A 26683-nucleotide genomic window follows, 5' to 3' on the forward strand; every position below is an offset into this window, starting at 1 on the left:
TTGGCAAAACTTTAGCTGCTGCTGACATGCACAAGTGCAACGAATGGCAAATGCATTTGATCAAAACTAGATCAGGATTATGCTCCCTTAGTTTAGTAAACAAAGAGCAGTTCTGTCCAACCATATTACTGGCACCATCAGTTCCTAGTCCTGTAATATTCTCCAGCTTCAATTTAATTTTGTTTTCAATGAAGTCCTTCAGTCCATTATAAAGGTTCTCAGCTGTAGCACTTTGAATCTCGACAAGTCCTAGGAAACGTGTCACTATTTTCTTCCTTCTATTGCAAAAGAATCTAATACATACAGCCATGTATTTGTGCGTTCCAACATCTGTAGACTCATCCAATATCAAAGAATACTTGTTATTACAATCTTGCACTATTTCTTCTAGTAGACTTGGTGCAATCACATGCACAATCAAAGCACTGCATTTCGTACGATGTAGTCTAAGTCGATCTGTTGGTTTGGCAGCAGAAGTAGCAGTTGAAGATATAATGACATTAATCAGTTCTCCTAGGTGGTCTACCGTTCTAACAGATGAGTGGCAAGCAATGTGACAGGCAATGGCAAGCTCGTGTTTCTTCATTTTGTCACTTAAAACTGTCACATGGCCATCAAGTGTCTTGCAACCTTTTGACGGGACCTGTTGCATTGACTTCAGTCTATGTTTTTGAGAGCTAGCATGCACTGACAGGTCATTATGATGAGCCCTAATTTCTTTTCTGCACGCCGTACAGTATGCTTTTGACTCATCAGTTGGGCATTGCTTGACCCAAGGAAATTCATTCTCCCACCTTTCATTATATGTTTTGGCATACTTCGCCCATTTTCCCATGGCGACAATCTGAAAAAAGGGATGTTTTAACCACCTGCTTGTTCTAACCATCTAAAGCAAACTGCTGGAAAAGCATGAACAACTTTTTTGTGTCTATCTGCTGCAGAAAAGTCTTAAATGAAACAGGAATAGGTTTTACCCTTTCATTTAAAGCTTAGTTTTGGCTAGAAAGTCCTGAAATTATTAATTAGCAAGCACATCAAGCTAACTGGGGATTTGCATCAACTGAATTTTTCTGATTGTCCCATGCACTCAAGAATATTAAGCTTCTGACAGTTATAGTTTTACATGAAGTATAATTTAATTTGGCATATTGTCTGATAATCCAAAACATACCCCATCAACATCATTGTCAATCTAACCAGCTAGCAAGTTGGCAATTATTATTAAAAAATTGGCAATTACACCAAAATAAACAAATTGTCACCCATTTTTAGTATGAGGGTTCTTTATAACCATTAACCATTTCACTCTGATTTTTAGTAAGCCAGAAAGAGGACTTATATAGTTTTTGTATAGCCATTAGGGTAACGGAGCTGGTAGACGGCCAGGTCATAGTAGCCAGACAGTCAAACAGAAATAAATTTAGAACTCATTCGTTTTCTAAGAGATAGGTTGGATTTTTTTTTTCCTTGATGGCCAGCAACACTGCTGATATTCTGGCATAAAAAAAAACAACTCATTATTTGGTTTGAAAATTTTTTATTATATTTTTATTTGTTTGAATTTCCGACTACTCTGACCTGGCCGACTACCAGCTCCTTTACCCTATGCTACTTTCGTGTAACCATAACCATCAAGTATTTCAAGCTACGAGCTGTTCGGCTCATTTAAAGGGAAGGAAATTGAGGAATCCAAACTGAAGCAATCAACAAAAAAACTTTAATTTATCTTTAAAACCTCTTTTCCTATTTTACCAGATGCTGGAGTTAAGCAGAAGTAAGGTAACATAAAAGCAACAAGCAACCATCAAAACACAAGTTTTGCAATGTCCATTTTGCTATTATGAATCTTAAAAAAATTCTGTAGAAACTCAATACTGGTACATTAGTGTCTAGCTGAGCCTTTCCTCTGTTTACTGATTTACTCTGAATATTTTCTGGTTCCTTCTCTAAGCAAATGCTGAAAAACTAAGGTCAGGTAGCCTATATGGTTTTCAGTCGAACGATGCTCTGCTCACAGTCCAGATAAACATGTCCTTCTGTGTGTACAATATAGTATGGTATAGGAAGAAGAGAGATACCGTGAATCTTATCTGCTCCATATCTCCTTCATGCTTGACCAGAAATTAATAATTTTCACACAGCAGGTAAAGCAGACCAGATATTTTCAGCTGTGTAAAAATTTTACACTTCTGGTCCAGCCTTGGGAAGATATAGTGCAAATAAGATTCACGGTATCTGTCCTCGGTTAATTTGGAATATAGGACCATAATGAGATAGCTAAAAAATAAACATACCATTCGACTCAAAATTCAATGCTGTGTCCAAATATAGCAATCATTTCCGGCGTAAACTCATCCCTTAGATTCTACAAATCAAGCTTTTCGGGGATACGATGGGATTCGGGGGCGGGCCATGGGGTTGTAGGTGGGGTGGCCTAGACCTCGAATACCGAGTGAGCCGAAAACTAAACCGAAACTAGGTTTTTCCAATCCCAGAATCTGGAAATTCCAGAATTTTCAAAATTTCTAGAATCAATTTCCGCCGGAATTTATTGTTATATTCGGATAGAGGATTGAATTCTGACTCGAATGGTATGTTTATTTCCTAGCTATCTCATTATGGTCCTATATTCCAAATTTACCCTGTCCTCTTCCTGTACCAACAAAATTTAGTGGCCCCTACTGGTGTCAGACGGGCTGGACAATGGCAGAGGTTACGTTTGAGTACTCTCTTTGGAGAATGGTTGGAATTAACTATGGTTATCTTATCTAAGCTAAGTTACTTCAGAATCTTGGCTAATAACAGACACAGCAACTCGGACAGCAGGTCAGTACAATTTACCTATCAATAAAGGAAAAAAAAAGTTTTTCTACCTCTCCCCTTGTTCCAAGATTTATCACTTTCTTGGCTAGAGAATGAGTCACACACTACTCACTGGTCTTTTCTTTCCGTTCTTCTTTGAAAGTTGTTGGAGCGTTGGAGCTCGGCAGTTCCGCCACAGACAATCTACATGACAACTACAGACATGACATGATGACCGCTGGCTTTGGCATCGTGTCTCGGTCGATTTCGAAATTAAAAAACATGTTTTGTAAATATAGCCCAAAACTAGCAAAATGAAAGGTTTTTTAGCCCAAAAACCCGCGTTGCGGGTTTTTGGGAATCTTACCCGCAAAAATGAAATTTTACTAGCCCAATTGGCGGAAACTAGCCCAATCTGGCAACACTGGTCCGGATTGACTACTACCTCTCAATTTGTTAACGTGCCAGTACAATATTTTACTATTATGCCGTCTAGCTGCATCTTCTAAATCCTCGGCAATTTTATCCATGGCCTCCACTTCACACCTCATTAGTTCATATTTCAATGCTTTCTCCACTTTCCTTACATTTCTTTTGTTTTCATGCGATCTATCACTCAGATAATTCTTGTACAAGTCCTTTCTCCTTTCTATTAAACATAAAGCGTTTTCACTAATATTCTTAGCTGCAGTTCTAGCTTTCTTCCCTAATACACCTTCAGCAACTTCACAAATTATTTTTCTAAAATTATTCCAACCATCTTCCACATTATCAAATTTTAAAGTTTCTTCGTTACTTTATAAATAAATTTGGGCTATAGCTTTGAACATTATGGGGGGGGGGAGGGGCAAAGTCGAGCGGGTCTGCATGCAAAAGTGTTCGGTACAATTATTCTGCATATTAGATAGCTAGATAAATAAGTGTATTTAAAGCCAAATATACGGCCATGAACACAGTAATATAACATAAATGAAAGGAATAAAATAACAAAATTTTATCAGCAATAATCGAAAAACAATTCAATGAAACAATAAATTAAAATAATAATATTATTTAATAATTTTAAAAAATTTTATTGAAAAAAAAAACACTTGGAAAAAAAAATAAAATTAAAAATTAAATTTAATTTATAATAGGATTTTTTTTTTTTTAGTTAAAAAAATTTAAAGACACATATAAATAATTTTTTTATTAATTAAAACTGTACCCAAACTGGACCCCCTCCCGGGTCCAATACCCCCCCCCCCTCCATCAAAAACAATACTTTACCATGATAATTTTTAGACTGTTATTTGAGTTTTATTTTTTTTAATGTCGGAGTGGTCAGGAGGTTAGTCACTTTTGTGTTTTTGGCCCTTCAATCGAGTTTACTCGTTTTAAAATTCGAGAAAAACCTGTTTTTTCTTTAGTTTCTTCGTTACTGTATAAATAAATTTGGGCGCTAGCTTTGAACATGCTGGGGGGGGGTGAGGGGCAAAGTAGAGCGGATCTGCATGACAAAAGTGTTCGGTACAATTATTCTGCATATTAGATAGCTAGATAAATAAGTGTATTTAAAACAAAATATACGGCCATGAACACATTAATATAAAATAAATGAAAGGCATAAAATAACAAACTTTGATCAGCCATCATCGCAAAACACTTCAATTAAACACTACATTTACTTTATACTAGGATTTTTTTTTTTTTAGTTAACAAAATTTCAAGACACATATAAATAATTTTTTTCTGAATTCAAACTGTCCCAATACGTTACCCCCTCAAGGGTAAAATACCCCCCCCCTCCATCGAAAAGAAGACGTTACCATTCCAATTTTGAGACTTTTATTTGAGTTTTATTTTTTTTAATTTCGTCGGGGACAGGAGGTTTGTCTATTTTGTGTTTTGGGCAATTCACTCGAGTTTACGATGTGTAAAAATCGAAAACAAAACCAGTTTCTCCGTTAGTTTTTTTTCAGCTTAGTGCCACACAAGACAAACATATAATATATATAAAATTTGAAATATATAATTTGGGCTATATATTTGCACATAAGGGGGGGTGGATAAAGTATTTGAATAGTTGGAAGTCAGAAAACAATTCTTACTTCATAATATGCAGAATAATTGTACCTACTTTACCCCCCCTCCCATAATCTGCAAATATATAGCCCAAATTTGTTTCTAAAGTAACGAAGAAACCAGTCTGTTCTCAAGTTTTACACATCGTAATCTCGAGTCAGTGGCGTATAACACACAAGTATCGGATTTTTTCATGGAGAGAGCACTTTAATGTAAAGAGGGAGGTCTTGTGGAGGAGGCAACCCCTTTCATATATGTAATAATTTGAGTTCGTTTTAAGGTTTGAAGTTGCTCCTTTGTTTCAGTTGAAAAACTCGTTTTTTTTTAATTACTTACAGATAGTATTTGTTAATGGGAAACATAAGTTTTCTAAAAGAAAAGTAGAGCCTCATTAAACCAAAAATGAGCAGAAATTAAGTCAAATAATCTTCAAAGTAAAAGCTATGGAGTATAATAGAAAAAAATTTAAAAAGATATAAAATATTTTTTATATGAAAAAGACTACTTCAATAAAAAATGAACGCAAATTAACATAAAAACTTTTGCCTCAAACAAGTTTGTCAAAGAATAGCAAACAGCCTCGTTAAGCCAAATGAGTAGAAATAAATTCAAATAATTTTCCAAGCGTAGAAGTACCACATCACCATATATGAATGAATTGAACCCGAAACGAACAGAAATTACAATAAATAACCTATTCAAACTCAAAATAACAACAATTAGCGTGAGTAGGGCTGACAACCCCAACACCTCCTCAAGACCAGAATATAATTTGCACTTTACTGAAAACAAATTACATTTTAAGTGTTTTCACTTCTTTGACTTTAACACATAAAGCAGTATTGAGAATATAAGGAATAGATATCAGAATATGTATATCAAACTGACAATACACGGTTATTTTCAAAGTGGAAATTATTTTTTGGGCTGAAGAAGACATGGGTGTTGTCAGCCATACTTCTTTTACTTTTTGCTCGTTTTGAGTTTGACTAGGCTATGTTTTTTAATTTCTGTTAGTTGTGGGTTTCATTTATTTGTTAACGGTGATTTGTGGTAGTTTTGCACTTGGAAGATAAGAAAAACAAACTCGCAGAATTTGACAACGCTTTCGTCTGTAAAAACTTAACAATTTAGAATTCGTTGATTCCCAAAGCCAAATATCCTTTCAAAGGATAGCCAAACCTTAAACTTCTTGGTGCCATATGTTTAAGCTTAATTTTGATGATTGTTCACCTATATTTTTTCTTCTTCATTTTTTTTTTTTTAATTTGGCGCCCATTACTGCCAAAAATTGCAGAAGTTCATGTGAAAGGCTTTTAAACACAAATTGATTTCTGTTTTTTTCTCAGTTTTTAAGATACTTCTGGTGTAGAAATTCTTCTTTTTCCCGTTCCTTAGTACTTTTCAACGAAACTAAAAAAGAAACTCGAATAAAAGTTTCAAATTTAGAAACCTTATTTTCTACCGAGGGGGAGGGTATTTTACGCGAGATTATTTTCCAACGAGGGGGTATTTTCCGCGGGGGTTACTTTCCGTGTGTGGGGGGGGGGGTCAATCCCCCCCCCCAATCAATATATTCATTTATGTTATTTTACTGTGTTCATGGCCGTACATTTGGCTTTAAAATACAGTTATTTATCTATCTATCTAATATGTAGAATACTTGTACCAAACACATTTTGCATGGAGACCCGCTATACTTTAGCTCCCCCACCAAATGTGCAAATCTATAGCCCAAATTTATTTCTAAAGTAACGAAGAAACTAACAAAAAAACCAGCGTGTTCTCAAATTTTACACAGCGTAAACTTGAGTGAGTGGCGCATAATAAAAAAGTTCCAAAATTCCTTAACTCAAATAAAAATCTCAAATTCGGAAAGCCTTATTTTCACGGGGAGGATTTTCAGGGGGTAGACGCCTAGAACCGGTATGCTAGTTGTCAATAAGACGAATCAGCAACATCTAAAAAATGAGTGAGAGTATTAAGATGAAACTTTAAGGGATGCTATTATTACTACTAATGCTGTTACCTTTTTAACAAAATCAAAAAGGTGTAAGTACATCCAGGTTTTCAGAATAGCACAGATACAATGTCTCTGGAACAGAATGTATTGAGTTTTATTTTTTAGGGAAAGTTGAGGAGGTGCAAAACTAAGTCAATATACTAGTAGTATCCAGATTGTCACAAGGGCGTATATTTTAAAAAATTATTAGAAAATTTTGTCCAACATAGCCAAAATCTGGATTCTTATAGAAAAAAGCGAAAGAGATTTAAATTGTTCGTTTCTTAACCAATGACAATGACTATGTCAACCAAACGAACAGATATTATTTTTTTCATAACAAACAGAAATTGCTATAAGTTAACCAAGTCAAACTCAAAACGAACAGAAACTAAGAGGAGCAGGGTTGACACCCCCTGTACCTTCGAAAGTCCAAAAATAAAATATACTACTTTGCTGAATAAAAGCTAAATTTTAAAATTGTAATTTTTTAACTTTAATGAATCTAAAATTGTTAAGACTTTCAGGAATTAATATCAGTTATGGAACTGTCAATCCATATTCATTTTTTCAGTAATTTTGGTTCTGGTGGTGCTTTTTTTCAATATTATGAGAAGCAACAACACGTAGTTAGAAATAAGGATTGTTTTAGTAAAGAGCAAATTATGTTTTGTTCTTTAGAAGGCACGGGGGCAGGCGTCAGCCCTATTCCCCTTAATTTCCGTTAATTTTGAGTTTTGACCCGATCATTTATTGTAATTTCTCTTCATTTTGAGTTTCATTTATTGATGGTGGTTAGTAGCTTTATGCTTGAAAAATTATTTGAATTTATTTTTGATCATCTTTGGTGCTTTTTTTAGAAACTTCTTTTGTGGAAAAGGTTTTTTTTAATTAAATAAAATTAAAAAGAGTAGACACTTGATTTTAATCATTTAGAGAATGACTAATAATTAGCGAAAGTGCGGTAATAGCTTGCTCGGTTGAATAGAATAGAATACAATATGATTTATTGGCTAAAATGCAGAAAAGCTAGCATAAGCACGTCAGAATTACCATAACAAAACAAATGTTATAGGATAAACGTAAAACAAAAAATTTAATCAATAATAAAACAGATGTTAGGGGATAAACCTAAAACAAAACTCATATCAGCTTTTAAAATGGGAAACAAAATAGGGAACAAAAGAATTTCTACGCCTCATAATCATCATTTGGGGACACAAGTTAAATTGGGTATTCGAAACTCTACAGGCTTTGAATCTTGTATAAGGAAGGATCGGGGGATTTTCTTCAAAGGGAGGAAAAAAACGTCGATAATAATCAGAACTAAGGCACTTCTGACCAATGGTCAGGATAATGATGTGAAGTCGTGATTCAAATGTAATATGTTCAAGTCTAGTCAAACCTTCATCGTATGTAGCATAGGCCGTCCCCAGAATAATTTTTATGGCTGTTTTTTGAATACTTTCAATTTTCGAACATTGGTCTTTGGTCAACCCAGGGTGCCAGGCAGGGCAAGCATATTCCAGACAGGGTTTTATATAAGAACAAAAAATTATTTTAAGGTTCTGGATTGATATGGAGAACCGTTTGAGAAGGGAGAACGATTTAAAGAGAAAACTTACCAGACTTAAATAAGTGGGAAATTTAGGAGTTCCATTTAAGGTCGTCGTCCAGCTGAAAACCAAGCAGTTTAACCGTATTTAAATTTGGTGTGCAAATGAAATTATTGATAATTACAAGCCGAGGGTCGTTGTCCCTCGGCTTTACCCTTCCTCTGATCTTTATAATGATACTGGAATAGCTCCGCTGGATCGCATTGTGAGTAAAAGTAATCTTTATTTAGAACATTCTGCTTTTCTAGGTACTAGGTACTGCAAAGGCAGTTATTTGTCGTGTATTTCCAGTTTATTAATTTCTCTCTCCTTCGTTTATTTTCCCTGTTTTCTCTTTTCCTAGTGTTTCTCCTTTTGTGTTTTTCCCTTATATATCGTTATTATTTTTTTTTTTTTTTTTTTTTTACTGTATGGTAGTGTTTATTGATAAGGGGTATATTTTTTAAAAAGGAGAATAACATGAAACTGCTTTTGGGTATATTTAAGTTGAGTTTAACATTGTCAAGATCATTCTTTAAATTGTCCATGAGTGAATCGAGTGTAACATTCAAACTATTAGATGTTTGACAAAGGTTCAGTAATGTCAAATCATCCGCAAATTTAAAAGAGTTGTCAAAACTTGGTAAAACATTGTTAAAAACTATTAAAAATGCAAAAGGACCTAACTTAGTCCCTAATATCAGGAAAAACCTGATGAATCCCCGTTAGGGAGGACTACACATTGCTCATGGCGAGAAAAAAAGCTAGCTACCATAAGTAAAACAAAATCTCTTGCATTATCTATAACTGTCTGATGATCCAAATTGTCGAAGGCTTTGCTAATATCAGCAAAAACAGCCTCAACGTGTTTGAAAATAGTATCAAGTATATAAATTAAGCAATGCGTGGTGCTATGATTCGGCCTAAAGCCAAACTGATTTGGGTTGATTTTATCATGAATATCGTCAAAAAGGAAATGGTAAATAAAACTTTCAAAGATTTTAGAGAAAATGGGGGTTTTTGATATTAGTCTTAAGTCAGAGGGAACTTTTAGGGTCTTAGTTTTTGATATAGGAGATATAATAGCTCGTCTAAAATACACTGGAAAAATACCATCTACAAAACATTGGTTAAAAATAGCAGTTCGAGGTACACTTAAATACTGGGCACAGTCCCCAATTAATATAGGATGGATATCACCTAGGTAAAGTGACTTATTTGTGTCCAGAGATTCAAGTTTAAGTTGAGTCTGATAAATTCCAATCACAGGAATATCACTCACTACACTATTGGCCGGCATATGCTGAAGTGTTGGGTGAATTTTACAAATTGAAGGAAAATGATCATTTATGACATCCGCACCCACTGGGTCACCATTACTGTCCAGTAAGAAAAACTTTGAACAGACCTTTCCCATGAGATCTTGGACACTTTTGTGGAATTTCGTAGGGTCCGAATACAGTAACTTATTGAGCCCGTGCGCACCGTGCTCCTTTCTTGCTTTACGGATTTCGCTAACAACGATGTTTCTAAGCTTTCGAGATTCTTGGAAAAATCCTTCCTTAAAGAGTTTATCACGCTCATTTATTAGGCACAATTTTTTTTTATTATTCATCCACGGTTTTCAGTTAGATTTGCGAGTAACTTTTCACTGGAAAGGTGTCTCAATATAACTGGAAAATTTCAGCTGAAAACCCAGAAGCTATTTCATTACCGGTGGTAAGACAAAGGATATTCGTTCAAGATTTTGAGCTATGTTTTAATTTGAAATGGGAAGCTTTCTTGTCAGTAATGGGTCTAGATGAGTTACTGATCAATCGCTTAGGTGGAAAGGATGATCAAGTGGTCCAAAAAATGCTTAGATGGTCACTTACTCCCAATGAAGGGGTTAATTTAGGGGCACAGCAGGAATCTTCAATTTTGATCAAAATCAAGTCTAGAGTTCTATCACTACATATATGTAACTTGATCACTTGATAAAGGCCGAGAGCAGAGCTATACTACTTTTAGTCTGGCTCATTAAAACCACACTATGATATAATTGCAGCATAAGAATTCTTGCAGCGAATTCGGTCAGAATAAAGTTGCAGATATGCTGTCAGCTCCTTCTTAAATCCACTACAAGGAGGGTAATAAATAATACAAAAAATCATGCAAGATACTTCTTTTGGGAGGTTTTTGGGTCTGATCTATAGCCATAGAACTTCGGTTTTGGAGTTGTTCACTATTTCAGAAAATTAAAGAATCCGATTAGGAAGGGTAGACCGACGAAAAAAAAGCTACTCCTCCACCATGAGATAGTGGGATACCATCTTTGTCTATCCTGGGTTTAAAATGGGAAACATAATTTGGAATGGAACAAAAGTCTTCAGTTGCAGACCATGTTTCGATAAGGCAAGCAATATCTATCTGGTTTTTGTCAAGACTAATTTGAACTTCAGCCATTTTATTTACCAGTGACCTTACATTCGCTAGAAGGATTCTAGGAAATGTGTAGGAGGAGCAGAAATGTATCAAACCAGGGTTTCTTGATTTGTTATTGTAGACTTGTTGTAAGTTCGTGGGTTCATTTGATGTAAATATCGGGACAGAGGAGATGGACTGATTTGGCAATTTAAATGGGAGGGAGCTGGAACGTAACATGGAGGTCTTCTGAATGGGTTTGTTCGGTGACGTTGATAATTCGGATTCATGTCGCTTTTGAGGGCTGGTTGGAACAGTGGGCTGGTGAGGCGAACTTCGTTTTTTGGCTGCTCAATATTCATAGTGATAATACACGGGAGAGAGTTTGACAGTTGATGATAACTCTTTCTGGTATTATTAAAAAGTTTTTTGAATGCGCCATAGCCATGATTCAAATGAATCCGGTCACAACCAAAACAACGACCCCTTCCAAACTTAAAACAAACTTTCTGGTGTAATAGCTGGCAGTCAGAGACCTTAAACTCACCCCCAGTATTAAAAATCTAGCAAACATTCAAATACTCACATATTTTGCCTTTTTTGAAAAGATCATACCAGTCAAACTTTTTTACTCCCATATCTGCAGTGAATTTACGACCACGTATCTTATCTTTCTTTAACTATAGTTTATATTTATTAGCATTCGACTTCGTGTTCAGGTCAGATGAACTCTTAATTATGTTATCACCAAGGAACTGTTGAAAAATACAAGTTTGTTTCATCACCTCTTTATTCCAGGAAACAATTGAATATTTATCCGGGTGGGATTTATTAAGCATAATTTCCTGATTTTGATTCTATTAGCATCAGATGACTTTGGAGGGGTTTCATTTAGACGCGACATAAGGTCTATGATTACTGATATTTCCTTGCTTATTAATTCTAATTTATCTCTCATTGATATAAGGGAAAGGAGTGATAAGTCCGATTGGGGGTTAGAACAACAAGTGCCACAAGTAGTAGTTTCAGTCTGGCAGGAGGCATTAGATTTGTTGACTTCGAGATGGTCATTATTGCTTGGAAGGTTTGGAGCTAGAATGTCCGCCAGGTCATTGCCCAATAGACGACGAGGGGGAGTAATTGGGAGAGGCTGCGGTTGACTGGAACAAGTATCAGCAAAAGTAATTACCTTTATTGGACTATTCTTGTTTAATCTATCCTTTTTCACAGAATAATTTAGGCATAGCCAACTTTTAGTCCATTGGAAACGTTCAATTCCAGCACCATTGTTCATGAAATATGATCCACAGTCATTGCATATCAAACAGTTTAAAGTTGCCCTGCAGTAACAATCGGGGCATACTCTCCTTGTTATTTTTTGGGCTTAGGATAAAATGAAGTTTAGTCTTTAATTAAGTCCAAATATAATCCTTTTAATTCACATTTGTTCAAAAACTGGGATTTAATCCTTTAAAGGAATAAATATGTCTTAACAGGTCAGAGACTGAATAGAGACCTGAATCAAAATTACTGTTACTACTACTAACAACTCACCAAATCACCAAGCCGCGTGAGGCCTACATAACTACGCATGCTCCTCCTCCATCCCAATCTATTCAAAGCCTCCCTTTTTAAACTCTCCTAGGAACTTCCCATTTTCCTTAAATCTTTCCTTACGACATCCTCTCACCCCAACTGAGGACGACCTGTTTTCCGTTTCACCCTACAAGGTTGGCCGAAAAGGTCAATATTTGGCTATCTGTTATCCTTCATTCGCAGAAAATACCCTGGCCATCTTAACCTTTCTCTCATTATAGTCCTAGAAAGCGCGATTGAAAAACACTTTTCGTACAGCCTACTGTTTGAAATACGGTCAGTCAGCTCGGTACCCAAGACAATCCGTAGGCAACATCTAGCAAATCTTCCTCCGTTTTTTGGAGCGCGCATACTTCCGAGCCATAATTGACCATTGTCATCACTGTAGCTTCCAATATTCTATTCTTGGTTTGTAGACCTATCTTCCTATTCTTCCAAACTTTTTTCAACTGTGAAAAAAACACATTGGGCCTTGGTTCCTCTACTTTTAATATCTTCACTGCACCCACCGTCTTTACTAATAATACTACCTAGGTAAGTGAAGCTAACCCTCTCATACACTTTGTAATGTTCGCTGACTATACTAACATTTTTATAGCTGCTGAGTTCACTTCTGTTACGTACTGAATGCCCATAAAAGTTCGCTCATTCTCTTCCAGAATAATCGCAAGAAAACCCAACGGAACCTTAATTTGATTACCAACAATAAACAACCTCCTCGGAAAGAGATGACGAAATTCCTTGGGGTTTACTTGGACTCTGGCCTCGCGTTCAAACAACACCAATTATCTCACTTCTGTTCTGTCTCGACAAATAGCTGTCTCTACAAAGCTAATAGCTTTCTTCACTATGAGACTTTACCCGCCGAATTTACGAAACTCATTTACCACACTATCAGCAGCTGGGGCCTTATTGACTACTCCCTCTCAATATTTTGACATGCCAGTACAATATTTTACTATTATACCGTCTAGCTGCACAATAGCCCTGAGGGATATCTGTGCATAACGTGCTCGCCTCTGCCAGATGTAAATGTTTATAAACTTATATATGTCTCAAGTATTCAATGGAACTGAACACAGCCCCCCTAAAAATAGTCTAGACGCTACTTACTCTGTAGTCCATCAAGCACAAGTAAATTTCCAAAATTCTTTGTCTTTAATATTTCAACCTTCTGAAAAGGTGATTGTACATCAGCCAGAACTTCTTCAACGTCATATTCAAGTAGTCGATCGTCTAGAATAAACGGTTAAATTTAGCAACTAAATCTAGAGAAACCTTCTCCTATGAGAATAGTCTGCTGACCCCCCCCCCCTCCAAGATAAACAAAGGTTCTGGCAAAGCAATGCATTTCTTTCATGTTTTCGTCCCTTTCCCACAGGAATAAACAGATAACGAGGAATAAATAAACGATCAATAAACCATAGAAGAGAATAGATAATCTAAGAATGGAAAAACAAGTTCTTTCTCAAATAAACAATTTTTTTTATTTCAGAAGTTGCTGGATATAAGAGGAACTATGTGCGAGCTTTTATTTATTCTTTTTTAGGCTCTGAGCTGGAGGAAATTTTTTTTAATGAACTGTCATTTCAGGGGTCAAAGTTTAAGAAAAAGCAATAATCGCTGGTGTATTAAGCTCAATGGCGTCAATTAGAGGGAGGGGTAGAAGTGAGAATGTACCCCAAAGATCATCCCAACCTCAGATCTTGAAAAATACATTTTTGTGGAGGGGGAGGGATATTTCCGTTGAAAATTTTCTTTTTTGGGTGCTTTCGTTGAAAAATTTAATAAACGACGACTGTAACCCTCCCACCTTGATTTTGAAAACACCCCCCACCCCCTAAATTTTCATTACTTGAAGACACGACGTGAGCTACATTTAAAGCTTAAAGAGCAAAGGGACACAATTACTTAAAGGCATGTTTTTCAGTAGCAGCCTACTGAAAAACGATATGTCCCTCCTTTTTTAGGGCTAAATGTTTTTTTTCCTTTTACGTCCTTCATGAATACATAGTCGTAGGTACTTAAAGATCAGCCCATCTTGTCACAGTTTAAATATAATATTTAAGAAGTCAGGGATTGTTTAAGGACTTGGAACAACTATGCACTATATACACTTGGAAAACTATATGTTTCACCGTTCGCCTGCAAGTTCAGGGGACTTGTTGGTCATCTGTCAATCCTATGACAAGGTATTCCACCCTTATGCTACAAGTGGCCAATCCTATTAGGCTTAGATTTCACTTATTCACCACCTGTGAGGCCAAGCAAATTCAGTCCCAGATTTTGAATACAAGTCCAGTGGACATTGTCGATCACGCGTCAACCCAAAATCAATCCAATCTTTTATCCTTTATTTCTATGACTATCTTACGTTAGTTCTGCCCTAGCAATGACATATGTAAAGATTATAGATTTTGTCTCTGAACAGAGCGCCATTTGGTTCTAATTTTTCTATTTTACATTGAAATTATTTTTGCTATGAAGAGAGCTGTCATAAGCTCAGCATCCATACTGCACACTTATCAATTATTTTCCTTCAAATGAAGGAGGATCGAGTATAGATAGATAGATAGATATATATATCCCTCTAAGGTCCATCCTTCCAAGGGATCGTAAGCAAACCAGGGGTACAGGCTCACGGAAATATAAGGACGGGGAAGGAAGTATTTTTCATTTTTTTTTTTTTAAAGTCGCCTACAAGAGAAGTATTGTATTTATTTAATTCTAAATGGGCATTAACATTTTTATATTGTGTAACTTGCATAATGCCCAGGATAAAAAAAAACTTTTGCTAAAGTGAAAACATGCACGGAAGTGTATAAACACAAACGTCAACGCTTTTCGAAACAATCTTTTCAGAAAAATTGGGAAAACAGCCATATTTTGAGCTAACTCAAAAATGCCATAATTATATGATCTTTGGGATACTTATAATTTTAGAAAAGGAATAGTATAAACGATAACCAATGGAATTATCACAAAACTATAAAAAAAAATTCACGAAATACTGGGTATTAGCCTAAAATTGGGGCTATTGAGAAAGAAACAGGTCAAGAAAACAATTCTTACTTCATAATATGCAGAATAATTATAGCAATTTTGAAGATGCTTCTGCTATAATTTACCCCCCAACACCTAATGTACAAATATGCAGCCAAAATTATATGCTTCCCATCCATTTTGCCACACGGAACTCTTGTTTCGACCCATGTACCCGTAAATTGAATCAACGCAGACGAAATCAAGAAACGGAAAAACACATGCGAAATATATAACTTGGGATATATATTTGCACATTAGAGGATGTTGGGGGTAAGTAAAGCGGAAGCGCCTTCAAAATGTGTTAGCTGCAATTTTTCTACGCACTATGAAGTAAGAATTGTTTTCTTGACATGTTTCCTTCTCAATAGTCTCAAATCTAGGCTACTACCAAATAATGTAATCCGGATCTATCGAAAAAAGAGATCATACCCAAATCAATTTTTTAACATTTTCCCTCGCGCAAACTTTAAATGTTCACATTTATTTCTGACATTTCGTAGGCTGTAATTATGAGTTAAACAGGCTAACTACCCGCGGTATTATTGTCTGTGTGTTGTTTTTGAAATAAATTCGTAGAGCATTGATTTTGTAATTTACCATTGTTAATCATGCTCACATTTTCACACAACGTTGTCATGTTCACACATGTTTGTTTACTCTCACTTCTGTTTCAAATGCTGAAATATAAAACCTTAAAATCCCAGGAAATTGGGCAAAGTCCTAGACTTAAAGGCCTTGATGTCGTGGAAAACGTTCAAAATAATCCATATATCCATAATCAGAAGAAACAAATGCGACGGAAAGAACACCCAGCTTAATCATTTGTAATATTTTGTTCAGTTTTCCAGAAATTTTATTTATATATAAAGTTATCAATGTTACTATCAAATTTGCCTTCTTTTTTTCTTCGTCCTAATATAAAGCTTAACTACTAGGTAAAAAGAAAAGAAGTCACTATCAAGTATAGCAAAAATACCTAATATGTGTTTACGCAAAAATATGTTGATCACCTAAATAGATAAATATAAAATAGGTAATTTAGACTGACAAAAAATAAATAAAACAGATTAATGAAATATGATAAAATAAATTGACCCCCAATTTACTTGGTCATTTCCAAATATCTTCTAAAAAATATATAATAAACATAGCTTTAAAGCTTCGGCAAAGAAATCTATTATACATTAAAGGACATAGAATATTTCCTGAATTTCAAATTAAACAAAAAAACTTCCAGGGAGAAAGAAATTCTTAACGAAAAATAAAGAAAAAAATTAATTGGTAACATTTAAATAGTAGCATGATAGTTATCTAGGATGTGGAGTTTTTTGGGATGGAATGGCCAATAAACAAGCTCTGATATGTGCAGTGTACAGAGAGAGTCTATCAAACGGTCCAATAGTACCAAGTAAGCTCTAAAGATAGGTCATTTCTAAATGCCCATCTCTGCCGGGGTATTGATCTGAGCTATATTCAAATTTTATTTATATTTAAAGTTATCAATAAGAGAAGAAGAGAAGAGAAGCGAAAAGAGCGAAAAGAGAAGAAGCCACTACCAAGTATAGCAAACATATCTAATTTGTGTTTCCGCAAAAATAGGTGGATCGCCTAAATAATCACCATAATAGATAAATATAAAATAGTAATTTAGACTGATAAAAAATAAATAATATAGATTGATAAAATAGGATAAAATAAATTGACCACCAATTTACTTGGTCATTTCCAAATATCTTGTAAAAAAAATATATAATGAACATAATTTTTAAGCTTCGGCTTAGAAACCTACTATACATGTGGTGTTATTGCACTAGCACTGGTGTTAACTGATGTTAAGCCTCTAGGAGGGGGATAGTCCAATTCTTATGTGTGGCAAGTTTCGTTCGTTAAAAGTCTGATTTAATTATAGTAATTTATGTTTCTTTAAAGGTAAGCTTATTATATGACTACACTATTATCATAGTTACACTATTAGACTATAATTTCCTCTCAATCATAGACTATAATTAGGCTATAATTTTTCCTTAATTCAGTAGTATGAAATTGATGGCTAAATGAATCTTTTAAAAGGTTGATTAGAAAGATTCGATGCAGTTTTTTTTATTTCTCAGAGAAGTGCAATAGCACCCAAACCTTTAAGGGAGGCGGTTAGTCCATTTCTTATTGGTGGCAATTTTCATTCACTAAAAGTCTGACTCACAGTAATTTCTGTCATTTAAAGTTCAGCCTATTTATATGACTATTTCTGCTCGTATTAACGGAAAATCCAATAGCAGTGGCGTCAATTTGGGGGTGGTGGCACGTGAGGACCTGCGCCTCCTTTGATTTTTGTTACCCATTCCCCCGAGATTTTGAAAAATACATTTTTGGATGTATTATTATTGAAAAATCCCTTTTTGGTATTTTACTGAAAAAAAAAAATAAAAGAGCGAAAAATTTGCCCCCTCAAATTTTCATTAACTGAAGCCACTGGCTGATACAATTCCTTCAAGCTGGAATTATGAGACTATTTAGAAAGATCTTCAGGCAATATAATGTAGCCTGCTCTTGGTGCAACACCAGCTATGCATGCTCCTCCTCCATCCCAATCTATTTAAAGCCCCCTCTTTATACCCTCTCAAGAAGTTCCCATTTCCCTTAAATCTTTTCTTACGAAATTCTCACACTCCATTTGGGAATTTTCGTTTGGCCCTAGACGGTTGGCTGACAAGGGCTATCTTTGCTAATCTGTCCATACTAATCAAAAGCCTTAGGGATTGGAAGTAGGGGAATCGATTTTGGATACTCAATGGTACTCGTAATGGTACTCAATATTTGGGTAAATATTTTTAGGTCTTACTGACAAGGCCGTATCCAGGCGGGGCTTAGGGGTTTGAACCCCTCCCCCCCCCCCAAAAAAAAAATGTTTCTCTGACTCGTAAAAACGTAACAAAAATGAATATAAATAGATTTTTTATGTGTTTTTGAAGTTTCTTTTTTATAAAGGTCGACTTCTAGCTACGAAGCATGGTGAAGAAATCAATCATGCAAACATAAATTGGAAACGTGCTATTCTTATGAAGAGAAACGAACCGACTTCCAAAGAGTAGCATCCTGATTGACAACCTAACAAAAAAGATTCAGTTAGAATGGGTGGTGGTAAACTGGAAGGTTAATATTTGAATATTAAAGAGGGATCGTAAAGCTTTATATTAACAAAATAATTCGAAGCCAGGGACAAACTGTGAGTAGTGACTTGGGTAGGCATGTTAAAGACTAGCAGTAAGCATTGCAGTAACTCGGGCGTGAATTTTTATCAGCACTCTTGCTTATAACGTAAGTACAAACTTTAATCAAAAAAAATTCAAGGCCTGTTTCCAATATCAAGGCTATATAGTTTGATATACGATTTTTAATGACAATTTCCAAAGTATAGTTACGTAAACTATAGGACACTATCATGGTTCCAGCGAAAACTGTAAACTAGTAAAGAAACGAACCACGATCCATAGTAACCAAAAATATTTAAAAGCGTTTTGGAAAAAACTGTCTAGTAAGAAAAAATCACCATTTGGAGCTGATTCAGGAACTACTAACTACTAATACTAACAACTCACGGCAGCACCAAGCCGCCTGAGGCCAACACAGCTACGCATGCTCCTTCTCCATCCCAATTTATTCAAAGCATCCTTCTTTACACCCTCTTAGGAAGTTCCCATTTCCCTTGCATCTTTCTTTACGACATCCTCCCATCCCAACCACGGACGACCTGTTTTCTGTTTAGCCCTAGACAGTTGGCCAATAAAGACCATCTTTGGCATCTGCCATCCTTCATCCGCAGAACGTGCCCTAGCCATCTCAGCCTTACTCTCATTGTAGCCCTAGAAAGTGGGAATGAACCCCACCTATTTGAAATACGATCAGTCAGTCGGGTACCCAAAACAATCCGTAGGTAATTTAGATGAAACACTCAATAAAGCGATGGATTAGATCGTCTGATTATTTTGAATAAGCACAGGTTTGCTTGGACACTACGCATCCATCTAAACTGTTTTTCCTGAGCGAGATATTTCATCATAGTCATATAATGGTCAATCAAAGTCATCAGACGGCTTTATGCACCTTGCACCACCAAATACCACATTAAAATGAATTCTACTTGCATTGTGAATATTATTATCTTGATTCGGTATAGATATATCTAGAACGATTAATCAAAACAGCTTCAGCGCAATCATTTCATAACTAGAAACAAATACTGTTTAATTTGAAATATTTAATGTTGTCAATCACAGAAATAAAGCGGAAAAAGATAAGGCTGGTTGAATACCTGAGGCGTTTAAGTATCTGTACGGGTCTACAGGACCCCCTCGTTTGAGTGGCGGCAGTACTTTACTTCTAGTAGCATTAAAACTTTTCCTCAATTCGGTCTCAATTACTCGGGCAGTCTATAATAAACAAAAGCGCCGATATAGCAATATCAACATTTAGAGCAACAACAGCAATAAACCTAAAACCTAACACTGATAATAACCTGGGAAAGGATGTCACTTTCTAAAAGGAAGTGACTCTTGAAAATTTTCCCAATGAATTTCACCAGCATAAACACTAAAGCCACACAGATACAGCATAAGACACAGATACAGCAACATTTAGAGCAACAACAGCAATAAACCTAAAACCTAACAATGATAATAACCTGGGAAAGGATGTCACTTTCTAAAAGGAAGTGACTCTTGAAAATTTTCCCAATGAATTTCACCAGCATAAACACTAGAGCCACACAGATACAGCATAAGACTTCACTGAAAATATATTTGTTAAGCCCAAATTAATACATATTAAAAAAAAAAGAAAACAGGCGGTGCTCTCAGAACTTTCAGGGAAATTATTAACGAAAATGTTCTTAGTCCCATATTGACTGCAATGTTTTTTTAAGGACCGAAAATTATTGGAGGGTAACCAGCCCACTTGTACCCCCGCTGACCAATATGAAATCGGATCAAAATTATCGGATAGCCAGTTTATTGCGGGGCGGGCGGAGCAAGGGAACTTTAAATTTTGTGCGTGGGGGAGGGGGCTAAAAAAAATTTCTCTGATCCGCCTGAATGTTCTTGCACTAAAATCCCCATGTGACTCACAGTCTATTCATGGTGAAGCAAATAAAAGCCACTATGAGTTGTTAATTTGTAAAACAGAGTATCAGAAATATCTCAGTAACGACGAAGGAGATCAAGTTGAAATTTCAGGGGGTGTTAGAGGGGCAATTGGACCTCACATTTTGACTTGGGACGGCGAGGGCAGAGGGACTGAAATTTTTTTCTACGATCCACCTAATTCGTTTTGTACTATAAGTCGCTATGGGACTAAGAGTATGATCGTGATTATGTAGCAAGCTAAATCAAAAGGCACTATGTGTTCCCATGCTATCAGAACAACATATCTGCAGTATCTCCGAAACTATCTTGGGTGCCAAGTCAAAACTTACAGAAAGTTAGTGGGGCCAAATGAATCTCGTATTTTGACTTGGGGGAGAGGGCAGAATAGTTTTTCCACAATAAACCGCTATGGAGCTAAGAATCTTTTCATGATTATTTAACAAGGTTAATCAAAAGACACCGTGTTTTGCCATGTTATCAGAACAGCGTAACTGTAGTACCTCAGCAACTACTTAGGGATAAGGTTGAAAATTGCACACAGTGAAGGGGGCCAAGTGTATCTCCCATTATGACCTGGCTGAAAAGGCAGAATGAGGGGGGAGGCTACCCACGTTTTTTTTTACTTCCAATCCATCTACCAGTTTTGGCACAATAGTCCATGTGGGACTAGAATCTATTCACTGTGAGGTAGGGGCTATAAACCAAAAGGCAATACATGTACCCAGTTTATATAGCTCATTTGCAGTACCTCGTGAACTGCTTAGGGAAATTGAATTAAAACTTTAAAGGTGAAGTGTGCGGGGGGAGGGGCAAGGGGACTTCAAATTTGTTTTTGGGGAAGGGGATTCGTGGATCAAAAGCTTTTTGTCTAAAAATTCCAATCCTCATAAAATATTGTGTACTATTAACCACCACAGAACTTAGAATTCATCGTTAAATAGTAAGATAAATTGCATGACATATGTGCCTAGCTTATCAAGACAGCAAATGGGCATTTTTTCGGGAACGACTTGGGGGATTAATCTGAAACTTTCAGGGGCCATGTTGACCCTAAATGTTGACTTACAGGGAGCAGTGGCGTGGTTTAGGAGGGGCGTGAGGGGGGCAGTTGCCACCCCTCTTCTCTGATAGAGTTTCGACAGTTAACGTTTGGTTGTCTTCGCCAGTGACTTAACCTTGTTCTGTAGTTTTTTTATGGCCACATTTGATGGAGCCATGGGATTTGAAAGACAGGGAGGAAAAATTTTGAATGTCAGGATTGCTGCATTTAGCGAAATGTATATTTTGGAGATGTTACTTCTTAGGTGGATGGAATTCACTGTGACTTGTTTCGCTTTTTTTCTGGCAATTAGCATAAATTATGTTTTTAGCTTTTTGATTGCTGGAAATGTCTTGAATTCCCCCCGAGAACGGTCACACATATGTGATAGTAAAAAGTGGGTGAGAGGAAACACTACGTCACCTACTCTCTACAACTAAGACATTTGAAAATACAAAACACACATGTCTTTAGAAAATTCGACTTGAAAGAGGTTCATAATGAATTTGTTTCATGTACTTCCTTCCTTTCATGTACTATACTTCTTGTTTCACCACGTTAGCTCAAGTGAAATTTATTTCCCTGATATTTAAGGTTCTTTTACTTCCTAAAATCTATCAGTTCAAGATTAGATTTTCTTGTTTAAAAACATGAATACACCCGCTTCATCTACAAATAAGACAGAAATAGAATCACTGAAGAACAAGAAGGTATAATAAGAAGGACAGAGTGAATATAATTTCCTGAAAAAAAAAGAAATAAAAAAAAACAAAATAAGACTTAGTGCTTTTTATAATAATATTTGCACTATAGCTAGATAGGTTAAATCGGTTGTAGCTTCGTCATGGTAGTTGGTAGGGGGGGGGTCCACTCCAGGAATCATTTAATTGTTTAAATGCTTACTTCCAGTATTTAATTGAAACTCCGATATAGCTCCAGATACCCTTATTTGTAATTGAAAAGCCTAATAAGCGCTGATTAAGTCATATTTCTTATGTTTTGGATTCACATCCCAGCCCATAAATATAGAACTGTATCAACGTATAATAACATGCTGACTACTCGCTATGTTCGCTTTTCTAAATACTTCTCTGAGCCACCTCCAAAAAACAAATTAGTGGTGAAGCTGGCAGTAAAAAGTTGAATATCCAGGTTATCAAAATAGCCCATCTGCAATAATCTTCGCCCACCCAAAGCTTGCTTAACCTATAATACTGTCGTCTGCAACAACTCATTGCTGATAATTTTAGTAAAATTTGAGCACAAGTATCTAATTTTACGTTTGTTTAATGGATGTTTACTGTTTATTATGTATTATTCAATATTCTGAATTTAACTAAGTACCGTATTTGTTAAATAGTAACTTTTCTTCATTACCGCTTGAAGAAAAATGTGATATTGAAGACTTCGGGCAGGCGCATGCCCCTTTACTTTTTTTCATTGGGTGTTCAGTATCCATTAAAACAATTTCCCAAAACAAGTTTTCAGACATCTTGAAAATACATTTAGGCTCGTATTTTCACAAATGTTCTAACACCCCATTCCCCTGAAGGATATCCCATGCCCCTTGATTTCATGGGTGTACCTCCTCTTGCCCCCCCCTCCCCATAAAAAATATGGATCTATGCTCCTGGGGGGGAGGGGATGGAGGTGAATCAAAATAAAACTATACATATCCGGGTTATCAAAATAGCACATCTGCAACAACTTAGAAGCAACTGGGGAATCAATTTGAAACTTTCAAAGCATTACGAGGGGCGAGAGAACTTCAATTTATGTTTAAGGGGATGGGATGAAGTGACCAAGAAATGTCTTGTCTTTGAGTCACCGAGACTTTTGGCACCCCAGGCCCCTTTACAACTGGGAATATGTTTATATTGAAGCACTGAGGTAAATCAGAAGGCTTTATGCGCAGTCAGTTTATCAAGATATCTTCCCTGCAATAGCACGGGAACATCTTGAGGGATCAATTTGAAACTTTCACGGAGTGTTGGGGGGGGGGGAGGGGTAAATTTGACTTTTTTTTCGTTTTAATTTCAAAAAATTAAAAGATTTTTTATGTGTTCCAAGATTTTTTTTTGTCTTTTTTTTTACTCAGCGGTAACCACGTTTCGTAGAACTAAATGAGCCTGAATTTCTATCCTAAAATGAACGTTTTGCCTTTTCCGGTTATTATATCATAGAAATAAACCATTTTATTTTCCTTTTTTTGTTATTCTTTAATCCTTTCCTTTTACTTTCAAGTGTTTTTCTTCACAACCTTATCCCTTTTCCCAGTAATTATATTGCAGAAATGAATAATTTTGTTTTCCACTTATTTTTCTTTATTCCTTTCGTATTAATTTAAAATTTTTATTCATAATATTTTTTATTCAGTTTAAAAATAAGAAAATCTTTGCTAAAATCCATATATATAGCTAATTTTTTTCTTTTTCTATACGCTGTTCAAACATGTTTGACATTGCTAAGAATCAAACTGAAAAACGAAATAGGTTTCGACCAACTGCTGAAGAATATGAATTCCAACATAAACAAGATGATTTATGTTTCCCTAAATTTCAGGCAACAAGATTCTTTGAGAGCACCAGTTGCCGAACTGATTAGCTCTTAAACACAGAAAAAAAAAATCGAGAACTGATAGCAAAGATACATCGCGGTTTTAACTTGTGACGTACCAATAATCTATTCAAGGAACAGTTCCAATTGTTTGAATATTTTTGCCGATATTTTAGGAGTGGTCTTACGAAATAAAAAGGAGAGGATTTTTTGTTGCATATTCTAGTTACGTGATTTGTTGCCGTCGAGTAGCTTTGTATATGTTACATTTGATTGTTTTCTTTTTATTCTTATTTGGTTTTATACTTTCCTCCTATTTTTTATAACAACAATAATTTATTGGTTCCCTCTATGCATACAAGAAAAAAACACTAGAGGAGTAAATTAAAAAAAAAAAGAAGAGAAAAACACACTTTTTACAAGAAGTAAAAACAAACAAAAAAAAAACAATACCCAATTGGAACAAGTTACAACAAACAGAACCTATAAAATCCTATTAATACATATGGAAATCACACTAATTTGAACTGACACAATTCAAAGTGAACTCAAAAATTTTTCTGTCAATTCACAAACTTCAAAAAGTTTCTAGTCCGCATTGGAAAAATAATATAATTTATATCTTACCACAGTGCATAAAAGAAAAACATGTACGCTAGAGTAATACAATAATAATTACGGAATACACTACGGAAAAGGCGAGAAAAAAAAACAACAACACACACTTGCAAAAAAAAGAAGAAGAATGCGATATCAATTAGCATCAATAGACTGTAGGCAATAACAACGGGACGCAGTTCTATTTTAAATTCTTTATTTTAATTTAAACTAAAATTTATTTTAAATTTAGTTTTTTATTTTGTTTAGGTTATATTTATTTCAAGTTTAATTTAAGTTCTTTCTCAGCGCCGAGGACACCTTGTTTGATACAGACAAAACATTCGTGTGATTATTTCTTTTCTTTTACTTCCTAATGGTAACAGACCCGTTGTTTTCTCAGAATTTATTTCTTTATTTTTAATATAACATACAACGGTCAAATTGTTAACATCGATTTTAAGCACTAATTATTATTCTTACCAAATTCTCTGACACATGAACACGAGTGAATTAAGCAATATGAAACTAGAATTTAGAAAATGTACAAACATAGGAGTTGATTCAATTAGTCTCTAAACGACTCATCTGAGGGGGGGGGAACTGCCAATGAGCTTGGGTTTATTAAATCTGCATGCATGCCTTTTGGCCTGTTTTGTCCTTTGGGCGCAACGGTTGCCAAACGGATTAACTTTATAACACAGAAAAAGGAAAGATATGATAAATTAGCTACAAAAGTGTTATACATGCTTTAAATTATAATGTATTAATCATAAAGTCAAGAAAACTGCGCAAATATATTTTAATATTTTGAGTCCGGAGAATTTGCTTTATATACATCAAAGCGTGGAGTTGGTCAATTGGGCCTCAGAAAAATAATATAGCTTCCAACAACCAAATTGTTTGCATTAATTATTATTTTTACTGGATTTTCTGACACATAAACCGAGTCAATAAAATAATTTGGAACTAGAAATGTGAAAATGCACCAAAACTGGAATCAATCCATTTTTCTTTCATTTTATTATTAACACAATTAAGGGTCTTACGTCTAAATTGAAGAAAGACCCTGAAGGTAGTTGAACTGGAACTTCTAAATTGAGAGTGACTATGGAGGGTTTTTGCCATCTCAAAGATATCACAGCCTGAGGCTCACCAATGAAAGATCTTCTACTGAATGTATCACAAGTAACTTCCTCCCCGAGTGGCTTGACAGAACATTGGAGAAACTTAGAGAACCTCTCTCTGGTCTGATCGCAAGCCATGCCGAAATCAAAACTTCCTTCAAACATAAAAAATAAATGTTTACAAAAGACATCAAGTCTGTTACCTCCTTCTCGAGGAGCTTGACAAGGCGCTGAAGACAATCAGATAACCTCCCTCTAGTTACTACACACCCTGCCAAAATCTGAACCTCCTTCAAAAATAAACAAAATATTTAAAATTGGTATTCAACGTTATAATCTCCTTCTCCAGGGCTTAGTAACTTCCTTTTCGAGTGACTTGACAGGGCACAGGAAACAATAAAAGAACCTCACTTTGGTTTGACACCGGGTCATGCCAAAATCAAAACTTCCTGCAAACATGAAAATAAAATATTTAGAAAAAGTATTTGAGACTATTATATTCTTCTCGAGGAACTTGAGAAGGGGTTGGGCACAATGGGAGAACCTCCCCTCTGATGACTGCCATATTTCAAATAGGTCATCTCCTCCACAACATCCTGACATCTTCCTCGTCAAGTGACCCGGTAGGATACTTGAAAAAATCAGAGAGTCTCTCCAAGTCGTCCCAAAACTTCCCTCAACCGCAAAAAAATGAATATCTAGAACAGTTTTTAAAGGCT

At 35.5% G+C, this 26683-nt stretch overlaps 1 protein-coding gene across 3 annotated transcripts in view; it reads right to left on the reverse strand.

Moving 5' to 3' along the window:
* Sms (spermine synthase) overlaps positions 1 to 26683 on the reverse strand; it is a 75602-nt gene that overhangs the window by 33105 nt on the left and 15814 nt on the right. For 2 of the 3 annotated variants that reach the window (XM_089103331.1, XM_089103338.1), the window contains exons 3-5: positions 25887 to 26119; positions 19817 to 19934; positions 13576 to 13698 (exon numbers count right to left, since the gene is read on the reverse strand). In XM_089103331.1, coding sequence (XP_088959457.1) covers positions 13576 to 13698; positions 19817 to 19934; positions 25887 to 26119 — 474 coding nt within the window. The remainder of the gene's footprint in view (positions 1 to 13575; positions 13699 to 19816; positions 19935 to 25886; positions 26120 to 26683) is intronic. The other variant, XM_089103343.1, reaches the window with a different exon arrangement.

This window comes from Artemia sp. Qi Xiang Cuo, chromosome 2, assembly GCF_049724085.1.
Source record: "Artemia sp. Qi Xiang Cuo chromosome 2, ASM4972408v1, whole genome shotgun sequence".
NCBI lineage: Eukaryota > Metazoa > Arthropoda > Branchiopoda > Anostraca > Artemiidae > Artemia > Artemia sp. Qi Xiang Cuo.